General features: G+C 35.5%; 1 protein-coding gene across 1 annotated transcript in view; it reads left to right on the top strand.

Annotated features, from left to right (window-relative positions):
• Positions 1–16,672, top strand: part of MRC1 (mannose receptor C-type 1) — a 114,217-nt gene that overhangs the window by 44,646 nt on the left and 52,899 nt on the right. Inside the window, exons 8-11 of the mRNA XM_086334153.1 lie at positions 2,186–2,343; positions 4,928–5,038; positions 11,315–11,430; positions 13,320–13,468. Of these exons, the coding sequence (XP_086190279.1) occupies positions 2,186–2,343; positions 4,928–5,038; positions 11,315–11,430; positions 13,320–13,468 (534 nt within the window). The remainder of the gene's footprint in view (positions 1–2,185; positions 2,344–4,927; positions 5,039–11,314; positions 11,431–13,319; positions 13,469–16,672) is intronic.

Genomic DNA, 16,672 nt, shown 5'->3' with positions numbered 1-16,672 from the left:
AAAACCAAGATATCTGAATAATATCACGACATAGATGGCATGATGCTTATAGTAGGTGATAAACTTTTCAAGTGAGTCAGTGGAAAACAGTTTAAGAGGCTGTAGGGCTAATGTGCAAATTTTCTCTACTTTATATAATATGGTCTATTATAAAGGAGAACCTTATATATTTGTTGCTGTAGTTATTTTGAATTTGGATGAGGAAGGTTGCTTTTAAACTCAGCTAGAGAATTAGTAAATTTTCACTGGAGAAACTTCCCTTTTTATTATTGATAAAGATTTATTTCTTTAAAACCATGCAAATAATATTAATAAAAAATAAGTAATAAAGTTAAAATTAGTGTTTCTTTTCCTAAAATGTCAAACTTTCCAACTACACTTTAATAAAAAATTCCCTCCTTAACCTCTGAAAAAAAATTGTTTCTGAGTCAAAAGCCTAGAAAACCTTTTTTAGCTAATTGAGACAATATCTTTCATGTTAATCATGGAAATACAGTGGATAAGTTGGAACCTACATATATAAATTTTGACTCCATTAACTAAGACAGTTTACTTAACAGATTTACAAAAAACTTTGTCTAACAACATTATGCTCACATCTTAAATATTTTTATAGGATCAAGTTTGTGCGTATGAACTACAAAAGCTAGATGGGAGAACAGTTTAGTGAGAAAAATGTTTATTGGACCCTCATTACTCTGTTATAACTGTGGGACTTGAGAGTTTAGGTTTTCATTGATCTTGAACCTAAAAACCTTGAGGAGTTACATGAGGTCATTTTGGAGCCTATATTTGCTGCTCACAGATCATGATCTGCCAAATTAAGTGAAAGGAAAAGGGATCATCTTGGCAAAGCCATTCATGCCTCATGGTGCTGGAAACATCTGCTGGGGCTGACACTGGGCCAGCCAGGGACTTCTCCAAAAGCAAAGCTGAGTGACAGCTTTTAGGAGGAAGAGGCTACACCATTTAGGGAAATTCCTATAAGATGTGGCATATTTCTCACTTTCTACTATTAATACAACATCTTTACAATCTGTTGACAAATAATTTTATTTAACTGTTTAAAGAACATAGATCAAGCATCCATGATGGAATTCCAGGGAGATAACTTAAACACATGTTGAATTGTGTATGCCTCCAATTTTTAAAAATGTGGAAATGTGTATGATTTTAGCTGTGAGATTGCAGGCCTTCAATTTTATCCCATTTATGCTTATGCTATTTAGAACTTTTAGAATTACAATTCCTGATAAAATCAATGATGCTTTTCATAGAATTTCAGAACAGAATGATTACCTTTTATGTCTATACCTGGTAGTTTTTTATTCTAACTTTTGTTTGTTTGGGTTTTTCTGGTATTTTGTGGTGACAGTGATGATGGATTCATTTATATTTATAGACTAATAAGTGCTAAATGCCAAGAGAGTCCATTTATTCAGTTGATACATCTTCTTACTGTATGGATCATTTTAACTTCTATTACAGTGATTAAACTTTAACAGAAGCACCTAGAATTTTCTTGGTAACAACCTTGTTAGTAAAATAGAAGTGGTTTTTAAAGTTTTTATTTTAAAACCTTCACTACACTAAGATTTAATAGTAGTCAAATAGATTTATGTATAAATAAACTATATATTTCCAGCACCATGAGTTTGATTGGTTATAGTAAATTATTTATAACAAAAAAACAGTTTCACAAAATAGAGGGTAATGATAGATCTACTTCAGTTTCATTTTAACAACTCTCAGGAGATTAAATCTGCAGTAGCACACACAAAAAAGAGTACAGTCACCTTCACAATGTGAAGAATACATTACATATTTTTTAATATAAATTTATTTATTTTAATTAGAGGTTAATTACTTTACAATATTGTATTGGTTTTGCCATACATCAACACAAATCCACCACAGGTATACACGTGTTCCCCATCCTAAACCCCACTCCCTCCTCCCTCCCCATACATTACATATTTTAAACTAAAACTGACAACACAAAATGTCATTGACATCTCAGGCTACAGAGGTAGATCCATTTAACTTGCAAGTGGATGGTATATTATGATAGTTGTAATATCAAAAGAATTGTTGATAAAGAAGGGGTCTTCCTTTCCTGATAACCTTTTGATCTTTGGAAAGAAAACTTTGTGTAAATTGCTTCTGTGCTTTTCTTCCTGTTTAGAGCCAAGTGATGAGTTATGGATTGGCTTAAACGACATCAAGATTCAAATGTACTTTGAATGGAGTGATGGCACCCCTGTAACTTTTACCAAATGGCTTCATGGAGAACCAAGTCATGAAAACAACAGGCAAGAAGACTGTGCAGTGATGAAAGGCAAAGTAAGACATTTTTAATTAGTGATATCTAGCAAAAGCCACAGGAGAATTTTCCTTTTGCCCCACTTATTATATATCATTGTTTCCATTGTTTCTATCCTAATGAGTTGACATAGATCAAAGTTGAACTAGAATTCAGATTCAGTCTCTTGAGTATCTTGGCCAAGTCATTTTCAAGAAGACCAGAAAAGCAGCAGATAAACTGTCATTTCAAAGATGAAATTAACCAGTACGAATGCTCATATTGTTTGCATTTGGTTCTAAATCATGCCATATGATTATATGGCTTGATTAAACAAGTTTCAGAACTTTGGTTCTACTTTCAGCTGGTTGCTCCGAGTGGATGTAGACCTGGTTAGATCTATCCTGGGTCTTACAACCTTGAGTCTGTGCTTGGAGAGCGACTTTTGTTATTTTAGGTTACACAGAAGTGTCAACTATGAAACGATGGCTTCCATGTTGGAAATCAGGCAGTTTAGCTATGAAGTATATCATCAAGTTATTTTTTGTTAATAAACAATGAACATGGTGGTTAAGAGGCTGGGTTTTAATGCAAAACATTTCCTTGTTTGTAAAATGAGTATAATTGTACCCAGCTCACATGGTAGGTATAAAGATTAAATGGATTAACACATATAATGTGCACTGTCCCCGGCCCAAACTTGGTGTTCAGTAAGTATTAGCTACAGTTTTTGTCATTGTGGTTGGTTTCACAGTGAAAAATTGAAAGCTTAAGGAAAGAATATGTATTAATTATTGAAAGAATAGGCAGAAGAATATCCTGGGAAGAGGAAACCAGAGAGCTTTGTTCTTATTGAGAACTCGAAAGACAGTATGGCTGAAAGCATGGAGTGAGAGGTGGAGAGGTGGGTAGGAAAAGTACTGGCAAAGAGAAAACATGCATTAGCCCAGGAGCAGCCAAACCAAATCTGCAGTTTGCAAATATTATGCTGGCTGAAGAGCTGAGTACCAGATTGTAGTGGCTGAGACTGAGTGAAATGTGAGGATTAAGTCAGAGTACAGAAAACCACTTTTCAAGGTGTTTAGCAGTTGAGGGAAGGGGATGAGCACTCATTTAATGTGAAATCTCTAGGGAAGATAGAAAAGGTAGAATTTGAAGCAGAATGAAAGATGCCACTTTAAGTTCATAGAGGACCCTCATCAATAGAAATAGGAAGAAGGGAGGGAAGGATACTGTTTTCAGGTTGGGTGTGTTGCATGGGAGTGTTCTTTCTGCATGGCTTTATGTGTACTCTGGGACTTCCCTGGTGGCCCAGCAGTTAAGACTCCAGGTTTTCACTGCAAGGGAGCTTGGGTTCAATCCCTGGTCAGGGAAGTAAGATCCTGCATACTACATGGTTTGGCCAAAAATAAATAAATAAATAAATGTACTCACTTAACTTGAAAACAGCTGCTGGTAGGGATGGATGAGGAGGCTGTGTGCAAACCTTCTGTTGAACCATCACTTAAGGGCTTATGAGCATTTTTAATTTCTATCTAGGTCCTTCTCCATTGTGACCTGACAGTGAATATATAAAAACAAACTGTGGCTACAGTTTCTTCCTACATCTTTGTCAGTTCAGTTCAGTTGCTCAGTTGTGTCCGACTCTTTGTGACCCCAGGGACTGCAGCATGCCAGGCTTCCCTGTTCATCACCAACTCCCGGAGTTTACTCAAACTCATGTCCACGGAGTCAGTGATGCCATCCAACCATCTCATCCTCTGTTGTCCCCTTCTCCTCCTGCTTTCAATCTTTCCCAGCATTAGGGTCTTTTCAAATGAGTCAGTTCTTGGCATCAGGTGGCCAAAATATTAGAGTTTCACCTTCAGCATCAGTCGTTTCAATGAATATTCAGGACTGATTCCCTTTAAGATGGACTGGTTGGATCTCCCTGCTGTCCGAGGGACTCTTGAGAGTCTTCTCCAATACCACAGTTCACAAGCATCAATTCTTCGGTGCTCAGCTTTCTTTATAGTCCAATTCTCACATCCATACATGACTACTGGAAAAACCATAGCTTTGACTAGACGGACCTTTGTTGGCAAAGTAATATCTCTGCTTTTTAATATGCTGTCTAGGTTGGTCATAACTTTTCTTCCAAGGAACAAGCATCTTTTAATTTCATGGCTTCAGTCACCATCTGCAATGCTTTTGGAGCCCAAAAAAGTAAAGTCTGTCACTGTTTCCATTGTTTCCCCATCTATTTGCCATGAAGTGATGGGATGAAATGCCATGATCTTAGTTTTGAGTTGAGTTTTAAGCCAACTTTTTCACTCTCCTCTTTCACTTTCATCAGGAGGCTCTTTAGTTCTTCTTTGCTTTCGGCCATAAGGGTGATGTCATCTGCATATTTGAGGTTATTGATATTTCTCCCAGCAATCTTGATTTGGCTACATCTTTGTAGCCGAAGTCAAATTTGCAGTTTCCTGGTAAAATATCCACTTACTTTTCCTCTTCATAGATGCCTTTTTCTGTTAATAACCTCGAATCTTTGTTTCCCTTTTCAGAGGCACAATTATAAGAAAATAGCATCAAGGTCAAACAACTGATAATCATTAAGATTTTTTTCCCCCTTGCTTTCTGCAGGATGGGTACTGGGCAGATCGGGCATGCGAACGGCCTCTTGGTTACATCTGTAAGATGAAATCACAAGCCCAAACTCCAGGAGTAGTGGAAGTGGAAGCAGGCTGCCAGAAAGTGAGTATAGAACGCACCCGATGGTTTCAGATCAGCAAAGTCGATGTGATAGACTTAGCTTATTTTTGTCTGTTGAAGTACTTAGTCGTCATAGTAGCCAAATGCTTCAGCTTCAAGGTATTGCTAATCTTTGACCCAGTGCATTGTCAAGGACATCTCTAGTGGATAACCTTAAGTTGTAGCCAGCAAATTATCCTTAGTCATTTTTTCCATTTTTAATATTTCTGGTGACCTTGTTCTTGGTGGGGATTCATCTCTGGGAATCTCTGAGGATCTAGAAGGCAGGAGGTCTACATTCCAGCTGGTAGTAGCTAGTAGTAATTCAGCTAAGCCAAGTCAAGCCATGCAATCCTATTGTGCTTCAATCTCAGCTGCACCGTGGTTAGTAATACCTCCTAGCAAGTCTTATCTTTCTTTGAGGTTAAAGTAGATTATTTCTGTGAAACAGTTTCTGAAAACGCAAAGAAGCTACAAAAACACAGGGTGTATGGTTATCATTTTCCTGTTTGATTGCTGAGTTGCCCATCTTCCTCTTTTTTCCTTTCTCACTTCTCTTGGATAAAAATAAAGTAGCAACTGATTTTCTGTCCAAGAGTGTCACGTTATGATCAAATTATCTTATAACAAACACCAGAATTCATGAAACATAATTGAGTACTATACCATTAAACCATAAAGAAAAATAGAGCAGACACAGAAAATCACAGAATGTGAGAGATAGAAAGAATATCTTAGTGACTATTGAAAACCCCCATTTAAATTTTGCATTCTGGAAATTTCAGCCAGAGAAGTGGTAACTTTTTCAAGTCACACAGAGGGAAGTTAAGAACCCAAGTCTCCTGCCAAGTTCTTAGACTTTCACTGCTGGTTTCACCACCAGTACACTTATATATTCTTTACTTAATCATGTGCATATACAGGAGATTGTCTATTATTGTAACTTTCTGTAATTAATAAACCAGTCCTTAAATTTTACTGAAGTGAAGCGAAGTGAAAGTAGCCCAGGCATGTCCGACTCTTTGTGATGCCATTGACTGTAGCCTGCCAGATTCCTCTGTCCATGGAATTCTCCAGGCAAGCATACTGGAATGGGTTGCCATTCCCTTCTCCAGGGGATCTTCCTGACTCAGGGCTCGAACCTGGGTCTCCCACATTGTGGGCAGATCTTTACTGTCTGAGCCACCGGGAAAGTAAATTTTATTACTTCTATGCAATCAAAATTTTTTTATATATATTTTTTCTATTAACTGTCTACAATCACTGATAAAATCCAATTTAATCATTAGGTTGGTAATAAGAAAAGGAAGAAAGTATCAGCCAATTGTTTGTTGAGTGTGGTTATTTTGCTTTCAATAGTCTTAAAAGATTAATTTTGTTGTTTAGTTGCCAAACCATGTCTGATTGTTTTGTGATCTCATGGACTGTAGCCCACCAAGTTCCTCTGTCCATGGGATTTCCCAGGCAAGAATAGTGGAGTGGGTTGCCATTTGCTTCTCCAAGGGATCTTCCTGATTCATGGATTGGACCCAACTCTCCTGCATTGGCAGACGGATTCTTTACCACTGAGCCACCAAGGAAGCCCTAAAAGATAAATATTACATTTCTAATTAGACAGGAGAGGAAGCAAAGACTTAGAGATATTAATTTGGCAAGTTTTTAAAAACACATGCTTTAGGCAGTGGTTTCCTCAGATCATTGGGAAGACTAGGAAAAAAAAACCACTTGCTGGCAAAAGAAGATAACAGAGAGGTTTTGTTGTTTTTTTTTTTTTGGTCTGAGCCTGGGTACTTGGTGTTTTGGGAGTATTTTTGAAAGTTCAAAACTACAGACCTTCTATGATCAAGATCTGGGATTCAGTTTGCAATCCATTGCTATCTCTGTGGGAAACCTTGATTTAAGAAATTAACATGAAGTGGTCCTGAGTTGCTAATATTCCTGAATGTCTGATAGATGCACATGTAAATCCTCTTTAGAAGACCCCTTCTCCAGGCTGATTGAGAATCCCACAGATGAGTTTGAAATCCAAAATTATAAAACATACCATCATGAGCTTTAGATAGTGGAATGAATGGATGTGACATTAAAGTGACTGGTTTTTTCAAATGCTTATGAGAAGTAAAAGGTGGAATTGAAACCATGGACCAGGCACCATGTATTATGTGGGATTTCTTTATGATTCAATTCTAAATATGTTTTGTTTCCATTGAGATTCTTTGACCTGTGAACTGGGGTGTGTATGTGTATATGTGTGTGTTTTCATGCTGGTGGAAGTTTTGGTGGCAGTAATGGGAGTTCTGTGTTTTAGTCTCTAAATAATTGGGAGGTACTATTGATTTTCATTCCACTGCATTGTGCTCATATAAAGTTTTTGTTGTTAGTTGTTGAGATTTTCTTCATTATCTAGTTCATAATCAGTTTTTCTAAATATTCCATCTATGCTTGAACACATAGATGGGATCTCATACAGACCATGGGATCTAAAGAGTCAGACATGACTGAATGAGCACTGATAAAACTTAGCAATTATATTATCCAGATATTCTATATTACTAATATTTCATCTGTTTGATATAATATTCTTATTGTGATTCTATCAAGTTTTGTCTTGTATACTTTTCATATGTATTTATATCTTTCTGGAGAATCAGTTCTTTAATTATGTAGTTATTTTCTTCATTCATAATAATGTTTTTTACCATAAAGTCAATTTTAAATAATATTGCCACAGAAGCTATCTTCTGTTTGGTGTTTGCCCAGAATCCTGTTTTCCAGCTGATTGCTTTTAATCGTGCTATGTAGCTGTAGTTTAAGAATGGCTCTTGTAAATGAATATCTGCATTTTAATTTTAATCTAATTTGAGGAACTCTGGCTTTTAACTGGTGAAGACATGAGCTTAGAATTGTTTCGCATACCAATCTATTTGGATTTGTTCCCACCATATTATTATGTGCTTTATTTTGTTTACCGTTCTGCTTTCTTTCTTTTTTCTCTTTTTGTGCATAACATTGGTTCACATTGGTTCTAATGAATATATATTCCCCCCTTCCCTCCTCTGAAAAAAGTGAAAGTTGCCCAGTTGTGTCAGACTCTTTGAGACTCCATGGACTGCAGCTTGCCAGGCTCCTCTGTCCATGGAATTCTCCAGGGAAGAGTGCTGGAGTGGGTAGCCATTCCCTTCTCCAGGGGCTAGTCCCGACCCAGGGATCAAATCCAGGTCTCACACATTGCAGATTCTTTACAATCTGAGCCACAAGGGAAGCCCCTTTTGGGAAATTCTACATTTTTACTCCTTTTTTTTTTTTTTTCAAAATGGTTAATCTTATATTTTTAACATGCATTCTTGTCTTGAAGTTAACCAGTCTCTTTCTCTGCCTCCTGAACAAAATAAATGTTATTATTCCACTTATAATTCAGAGTTTTTTAAAATTTGAAATAATGTTAGACTCACGAGAAGTTTAAAAAAAAAGAGTACTGAGAAGTCTGCACTCGACTTCTGCCAACGATAGTGTCTTATCTAACTAGAGTACATGATCACAACAGGTGGTTGGCATGGATACAATATGGTTAACTAAACTACAGATCTTGTTACTATTCCATTCTTTAGCTTCCCACTTCCAATTAGTTATCTTTGCTATTTGTCCAGGCAGTTAGATCTGGATTTACTGACATTTATTGACTTCTTTGCTCAGTGTAGACTTCTAGCTCACTTACTCCTCTTGACTTTACTTTCTTGCCAAAGTTAATCTTTCAGAAGTTCTTTTCACTGGGATTTGGGAGTGGAAAACTCTCTGTCTGTGTTTGAAAATGTCTTGAATTCATCTTCCCTCTGCATAGTAATTTAGGTAAGTCATTTTAGAATTCTAGATTGACAGCTGTTTTCTGACAGCACTGTATATATTATTTCATTTTCTCCTGATCTTTATTTTTGCCATTGGAATTCCTGTTAAACTAATTCTTCTTCTTTTTTTATTTAAAAAAAGTGGATAATCTGTATTTTCTCTCTGATTGATTTTAAGAGTTTTTTCATTGTCTCTGTAAGTATAATGTGTTGAGATTTGGATTTGCTTTATTGGTTCCATTTGGTGTGGAGTATCTCTTCATTTTGAGGATTTGTATCTTTCCATTCTTGAAAATTACCAGTCATTCATTCTATTCAATGCTTCTCAAACTTCTCTCAGGATGCTTTTCAACCTCATTCACCAAATATGCATGCTCAGTTGCTTCAGTCATGTCTCCTGCGTCTCTGGCACTGCAGGCATGTTCTTTAATGCTGAGTCACTGGGAAAGCCCTCTGTATCTTCTATATTTTCTATCAATATGATTTTAAACATCTTTTCATAGTCTCATCTCTCTTCCACATTCAGTCAGCTTACTAATCTTTCTGAAACCACATTTTCTATGCTTTATCTGGCCATTGAGTTTTTAACTTCATATTTTTCTTTTCTAGAAATTCTGTTTTTTTGTGTGTGTAGTCAAATCCTGTTTTTCTTTGTTCATAGTATTTTGATCTTTCCTCATTGATTATCTTTCTTCCTTTGTCACTTAAATCACCATACCATGCTTCTTTCCCACTTGGTTTTATTATGTTAAACTGTTGACTCTCCCTTAAAGGAGACATTTTTCTTAGATGGTTTATAATTTTTGGTTGTGAATTAGTTCACCATCCCATCTCCTCCTACCCTCAAATGTCACAGTCTTATATGACCTGGGTTGTGGAAATATTTCTGTTGTGTGATTTTGCATTTTAATTCTCAAAGCACCTGTAAGATTCTCCTTTTGTGTATTTTATTTTTCATGTTTTGACTATGGAGGCTCATACAGTGTGGATAGCGTAAAGTTGGGACTGGCACCCAGCTGTGTGGCACAGACTTGGTACTTGTTTTCAGCAGAAGAATTTTCTTCTTTCTGTGTCCAAATCCCCAAGCAAGTGACAAGGATCTCTTAATTTCCTGTTTTTGTGGGTGGTGTTTTCTTGCTCTCCTTTCACAGAGGGGCTACCATGAATGGGTATCATCTTTACACAAGGACTTCAGATCTATGGGCTTCCCTGATGGCTCAGTGGTAAAGAACCCGCCTGCCAATGCAGGAGATGTGGGTTTAATCCCTAGGTTGGGAAGATCCCCCAGAGAAGGAAATGGCAACCCATTCCAGTATTCTTGCCTGGGAAATCTCAGGGACAGAGGAGCCTGGCAGGCTGCAGTCCACAGGATCGTAGAAGAATCGGAGATAACTTAGTAACTAAACAACAACAATCAGTTCTGTCTCCCTGCCTCAGGTGAGCTGATGGCCCAATATCTTAATCTGTATGAACAGTGAAACCCTAATCCATAAACTTCAGGACCTTAATCTTGGTCTAAAATATGACTAGGCAACTACAATCTCAGCTTGTACATTTTCTATTCCAGCCTTTTCGTTCTCTAGTACTTATTTTTGACCCTGAAGATTTTTCCTTCTTTCTCTCAAATTCTAGTATGGACTTTCTGTTTATTGCCATGTTTTTATTTAGCATTTCTATGTGTTTGAATTGTGGGAGAGGAACCATGTCAATTTATGATGCCAGGAGTTTGATAGGTACTAACCTTTGACCCGGAGAAGGTGATGGCACCCTATTCCAGTACTCTTGCCTGGAAAATCCCATGGATGGAGGAGCCTGGTGGGCTGCAGTCCATGGGGTTGCTAGGAGTCAGACACGACTGAGCGACTTCACTCTCACTTTTCACTTTCCTGCATTGGAGAAGGAAATGGCAACCCACTCCAGTGTTCTTGCCTGGAGAATCCCAGGGACGGGGGAGCCTGGTGGGCTGCCGTCTATGGGGTCGCACAGAGTCGGACACGGCTGAAGTGACTTAGCAGCAGCAACCTTTGACCAGATGGCACAGCTTTGTACTCACCATCTACTGCTGTCTTCAGTAGGTAACTAAGCTTGTTATTCTGCAAATTAGTTCCTGTGGCTTCCTGTTCTAAAACTGAGAACTTACCCATTTCATTCAGTTTCTCTGGTAAACATTTCACAAATCGTTTTTGTTGAAAATTGCATCAGAATGGAAAGAATGACTCCCCTCACCCCCATTTTGTATCATAATTCGTCTTATGAGGAATAATGCACTCTCATTTTCTTTATTCACATAAATTGTTTTCATTGCATATCAAGTTACTGATATTTGTGTTATTTACATGCTTCTATTGTTTATCAATTTGTGTTTCAATATATAGAAATTATTAAAATAATATTATATAATAAATATGCATGATATTCTGCTTGATAATATTAATAGGGCTGGAAAAGGCATGGATTCTACTGCTATTTGATTGGACACACACTTTCAACATTTACAGAAGCAAACCAAACCTGTGTAAGTGAGAAGGCTTACCTAACAACTGTTGAAGACAGGTATGCAACTATTCTATTTTAAATATATATATATATCAAATAATGAAACATTTTCAGAAGAGTATATCAGTATGCTCTAAATTTCTGAGTAAATTACACTGAATCTTGAAGTATGGTTTGTAAATATAGAAGCAGTAAAAATCATATTTTTATTTGGATTCTTCATTGCAAACACTAAAAAATATTTTGCTACTTTTAGTACCAAAAAACAAGAACAATTTGCTAATACTCCAGTAAATGTTGTTTATATATCTAACTTTTTTAATGTAGTAGATCTCAAAAGTTTTTAAAGCAGAGAAAGTAAGGAAAATTTATCATCTCAAGAAATCAAACATTCTATTTTTACTACCACCTCCAATATAAAAAAAGGTAGACAGGAACTTCCCTTGGCAGTCCAGTGGGGGTGAGAGGGAGCAGAGAGATTTTCTAGGCTTACTAGACTAGCAGGTCCAGAAAATGATGTGGAGATAGAGAATTTTATGTAACCTTTAACTTCTAGCGTTCTATCCTTCTTTGAGATTTCGGTATTTATTTTTCTCCTACTTTTTTCAAGAAACTTAAAAGAAATTTAATTTTGATTTGGAGTAAACGGGTAAAAATTATTGAATTTTAATACAGTAAGTTATATTTCTTGGCCTTTTAAAGCAGGCCCAATAAGATCTAGAAGATGCTATTGATATTAAAATTCTTTGATAAAATGAAAGACGTCATAGAGTTCATAGAATTTATATAGTCTTTATAAAAAAACTTATATTTCAACATTCTTTCTTCATGTATAATTAAATGTCTGATACATTGCTCACCTCTGAAAATCAGAATATAGATAATTTTTATCTTATGACCTGGAAGTAAGCTACACATTTTTAAGTACCTTGGGAACATGTTCTGGTCTATCTTGTTGGTCTTTGAGTCTACTGGAGCATGGATGTCCCTAGATTTTCTATTTTAGGTTTGCTTTTTTTGTGTGTGTTTTCTGTGATATTTGTGTTCAGGAACTCACTAACTCTTTGGTTCAATTTGGTGTTTAGGCATTTAAGAAAAATTGAGTTTCTTATTTTTAATTTTTTTTTTTTTTGGTTCAGTTTAGGGAATTAAATTATTCAGACTAGGGTCAAACAAATGTTCTGTTATTGTGGTTTTCTCTCCATTTCCTCTCTGCTTGTGCTAGAGCCATCTACAATTCCCTTGTTGCTGGAAATTTTGAACATCACTTTTCTTTTGCCCAAAGAGAGACTTTTTTGCGTATGCTGCTGCATCACTGTCGTTTATCAATTAGGACAAATTTTTGTTTGCGTTACTAACCACAGTGTATTATTACCAGATGACGCCAAATATAAAGATGAGATCCAGAGGGAGAAAAAATGTTGGAGCTTGTGATTCTGTTCCCAGTTCTTTCTAGAGATTGAATCTCTAGTTCTCTATATTTCTTGATAATTTTCTCTGTTGTTTCAGAGCTGAGAAATGGGAATGAAATTGAGGGGAAAATCGACACAAATTTTCTAATTGTATTATCTTTAATAATGTTGCAGCCTCTCCACTTACTTCACCAAGAATTGTGTAGAGCATCTGAAATATTTGAAAAGTGAATTGATTTTCAAACATTGTATTTTAAAAGGCAACAGGATAAGCAGAGGGACTGATGAGAAATAGAGAGAAATAGTTTGGGTACATTGGAATGATTTTATTCTGTCAACTGTATGATACTTTTCCTTCATAAGATCACATTTCCTTAGCGAAAATTTGCATAACTTAAATGACAAGTAAATAGGACATAATAGGTTTGATTTGCCAACTAAATGATAGCATAGGCATACAATTGAGATGTTTTTCATGTGGATAATTAGAAAAATTCACTTTTTTCCTAAAATTTAGTTAAATTTTTTTTTAAGATATGAACAAGCCTTTCTGACTAGTTTGGTTGGATTGAGGCCTGAAAGATATTTTTGGATAGGACTTTCCGATGTACAACACAAAGGCACCTTTCAGTGGACCGTCGAGGAAGGCGTTCAGTTCACACACTGGAATTCAGATATGCCAGGTATGTGCAGGGCTTCTGTTTCAGGCTTCCATTCACCCCACATATCCATTTGGCCAAACCTGTGATTCCTTCATGTACCTTTCCAAATAGACTTCTGTAAATTCATTGTACTATTAAAATTTTATTATATTTTATTTCACTCTCTTTTTTCTTTAAAAAATGTTCCCATTAGTGTGCAGTGGTCTAAGATAAAAAGGAAGAGAAAACTCCTAGGTTATTTGGTGCCACTCTATTTGAAGTATTTATGAAATAGTGATGAAATCCTTAATGGTCAGAAAGATTCCATGGTGACCACTGATTCACATATTTCTGAGAACTTAAAACTGTCCTCGGGGGTATAAAACTTTCAATGTGACTATGAACAGAAATATGACTGTGCTTCAGTGGTAGAACAAGACTGAGTGCTTACGTGGAATGTATTATTTCAGTATCTTGAACGGGCCACCCTGTTAGCTCTTTACAATAAGTCCCCTCCATACAAACCCTCAAGTGGCGAACTTTCAAAGATGTGAATGTGCCGCTGGATGCCTGCTGTTGTACTATTGTACTTTTCAAGGTACTGTACTGTCATGTTAAAATTGTTTTCTTTATTTTTGTTTTTTTATGTATTATTTGTGTGAAAAGTGTTATAAACCTATTATAGTACAGTACTATATAGCCATCTGTGTTAGTTGGGTTCCTAGGCTAACTTTATTGCACTTACAAACAAATTGGACTTGACAAATGCACTCTCAGAATGGAATTTGATTGTATGTAGGGGACTTAGTGTATATGACTTGGATTTAGTTTTATACTTGTAGAAAACCCATAAGCTAAGTTTCAGTATCCTCCTTGTGTCGAGGTGGAAACTGGGACTTGGAAAATTTATAAGCATGGATTTAGACTAATCTTTGTAATTCCCAAATCCATGCTCTTTGCATGGAGGTCACCCTTTCTCCCTATAAATTTTTATTTGCCTTCATTAATAAGAAGCTTCTGAAATAGACACTCAAATTATTTTTTGCTTTTTTTAATGCACTGGTGACATAGCCTATGATGTAATTCAGTATGACTGCACTCAGGAAATTCAACATCCTTACAGCAAATGTTTCATTGTGCCTAGTTAAAAAGCTATGGAAGGAATAATAGAGCTTAAGTATGCAAATTAACTGTTTGGCCTAATAAGTTCAAATCTTCAGAAGTTTTAAAAATTTGTATCCTCAGTCATCAATAAGGAAAATAGATCAGTAATTTGGATAGTGTGATTTCTGTTTAATTAATTGAACATTCTGGAAAATAGTAAGATTTAAGTTTATTTTGAAAGAACAGGGTAGTATATTAAGAGCTGAATGCATTTTTTTTTTTGAGTGATAATTTTTACTTGCCAGACAACATGCCTTAATTTCACTGGTGTTGATCATTTAGCAGTAGGATACTGAAAGATTAATCTAGGAACATCCTTAGGGAATAAAAATAAATCAAACCACAGTCATAGGGAATTAGCAATCATAGAGAAAATATTTTGGGGAAAGTGTAGTTCTCTAAAACTAAACATATACTGCCTTTAAAAGTATAATAATCAAAGATTATCTCATCTTAGCAGTAAGAAATCCTAATGTTTTTCAAGTTCTATTTTAATGATATTTTGAAATAAACTATGAAGCTTAGTAGGTCCACATTTTATTTTATATGCTTCTTTATCCATTAAAGAATTTTAAAATGAAGATATACATGTATATGTATGAATCACTTTGCTGTATACCTAAAATTAATACAGCATTGTTAATCTACTATGCTCTAATATAAAATAAAAAAATTTTAAGGACACAGATGAACTTATCTACAAAACAGAGTTATAGATGTAGAAAATAAAAATATGGTTACCAGGGGATAAGGGCAGGGAGGGATAAATTGGAAGATTAGGATTGACCTATACACACTGCTGCTGCTGCTGCAGCTAAGTCACTTCAGTCGTGTCCGACTCTGTGTGACCCCATAGATGTCAGCCTATGAGGCTCCCCCGGCCCTGGGATTCTCCAGGCAAGAACACTGGAGTGGGTTGCCATTTCCTTCTCCAATGCAGGAAAGTGAAAAGTGAGAGTGAAGTCGCTCAGTCGTGTCCAACTCTTAGCGACCCCATGGACAGTCCACCAGGCTCTTTCGTCCATGGGGTTTTCCAGGCAAGAGTACTGGAGTGAGTTGCCATTGCTATACAACTACCATATATAAAATAGATAACTAATATGGACCTGTTGTATAGCACAGGGAGCTCTACTCAATAGTCTGTAATGGCCTCTATGGGAAAAAGAATCCAAAAAAGAGTGTATATACGTGTATGTATAACTGAATCACTTTTGCTGTACACTTGAAACTAACACAACAATTTAAATCAACTATACACCAATATAAAATAAAAATTAATTTTAAAAAACAACTTCCTTAAAACATAAAAGAAAAAAATCCATAATTATTATAGGATTTGTGAACTTTGGGCACATACCAAATTGATTTTCTGTGCTCAATAAAAGTCAACATGATGTTTAGGAATTTTCAGCTTCAGAAAATTAACCCTTTTAGGATACTAGTTTGGTCTACTAGTACAATATTATAATAATTGTATTATTATAATTGTAATAACTTTAAAAAATAAAATGAGAAAATTTGTTGCATAATCAAAAGCAATGAGCTATAACTAATATATAATACTATAAAACTTTAATAGAAAATTAAAAGATCTTAGTCTAACATAATTTTCAATATTAATATCTCTTCCAGTCAACCAGAACATATAACTTTTAAGTAGTTCTAACTATAAATATAGTCATTTAAATCAATAAACTTTAAAAAAATTGCTTGAGAAATCTGTTAACTATAGAAGAATTCTCCCATCTTTGTCTACAATCCTAGTTTAAGAAAAAAAAGCAAACTATTATAATTTTCTAAGGAATATTTTCTATGATATTCTTTTCTCTAGATACCTATAAATTCTTCCATTGAGGTTATGGAAAATGTATGTTTATAGGGAAATTAAAACTGTTAGACCTAATATCCATTATATGCATTTGAGACCCCTGTTTTATCAAAATATTCACTACTTTCTTGATATTCCTGATATTTTTTCTTTTTTTATTTCTTTTAATTTTTATTTTTAAACTTTACATAATTGTATTAGTTTTGCCAAATATCAAAATGAATCTGCCACAGGTATACATGTGTTCCCCATCC

The sequence above is a fragment of the Bos grunniens genome, chromosome 13 (genome assembly GCF_055505025.1).
Source record: "Bos grunniens cultivar Pamir isolate PY7600 chromosome 13, Bosgru_T2T1.0, whole genome shotgun sequence".
Taxonomy (NCBI): Eukaryota; Metazoa; Chordata; class Mammalia; order Artiodactyla; family Bovidae; genus Bos; species Bos grunniens.
Note: the sequence above shows the minus strand (reverse complement) of the source record. Positions and strands in the feature narration are given on the sequence as shown.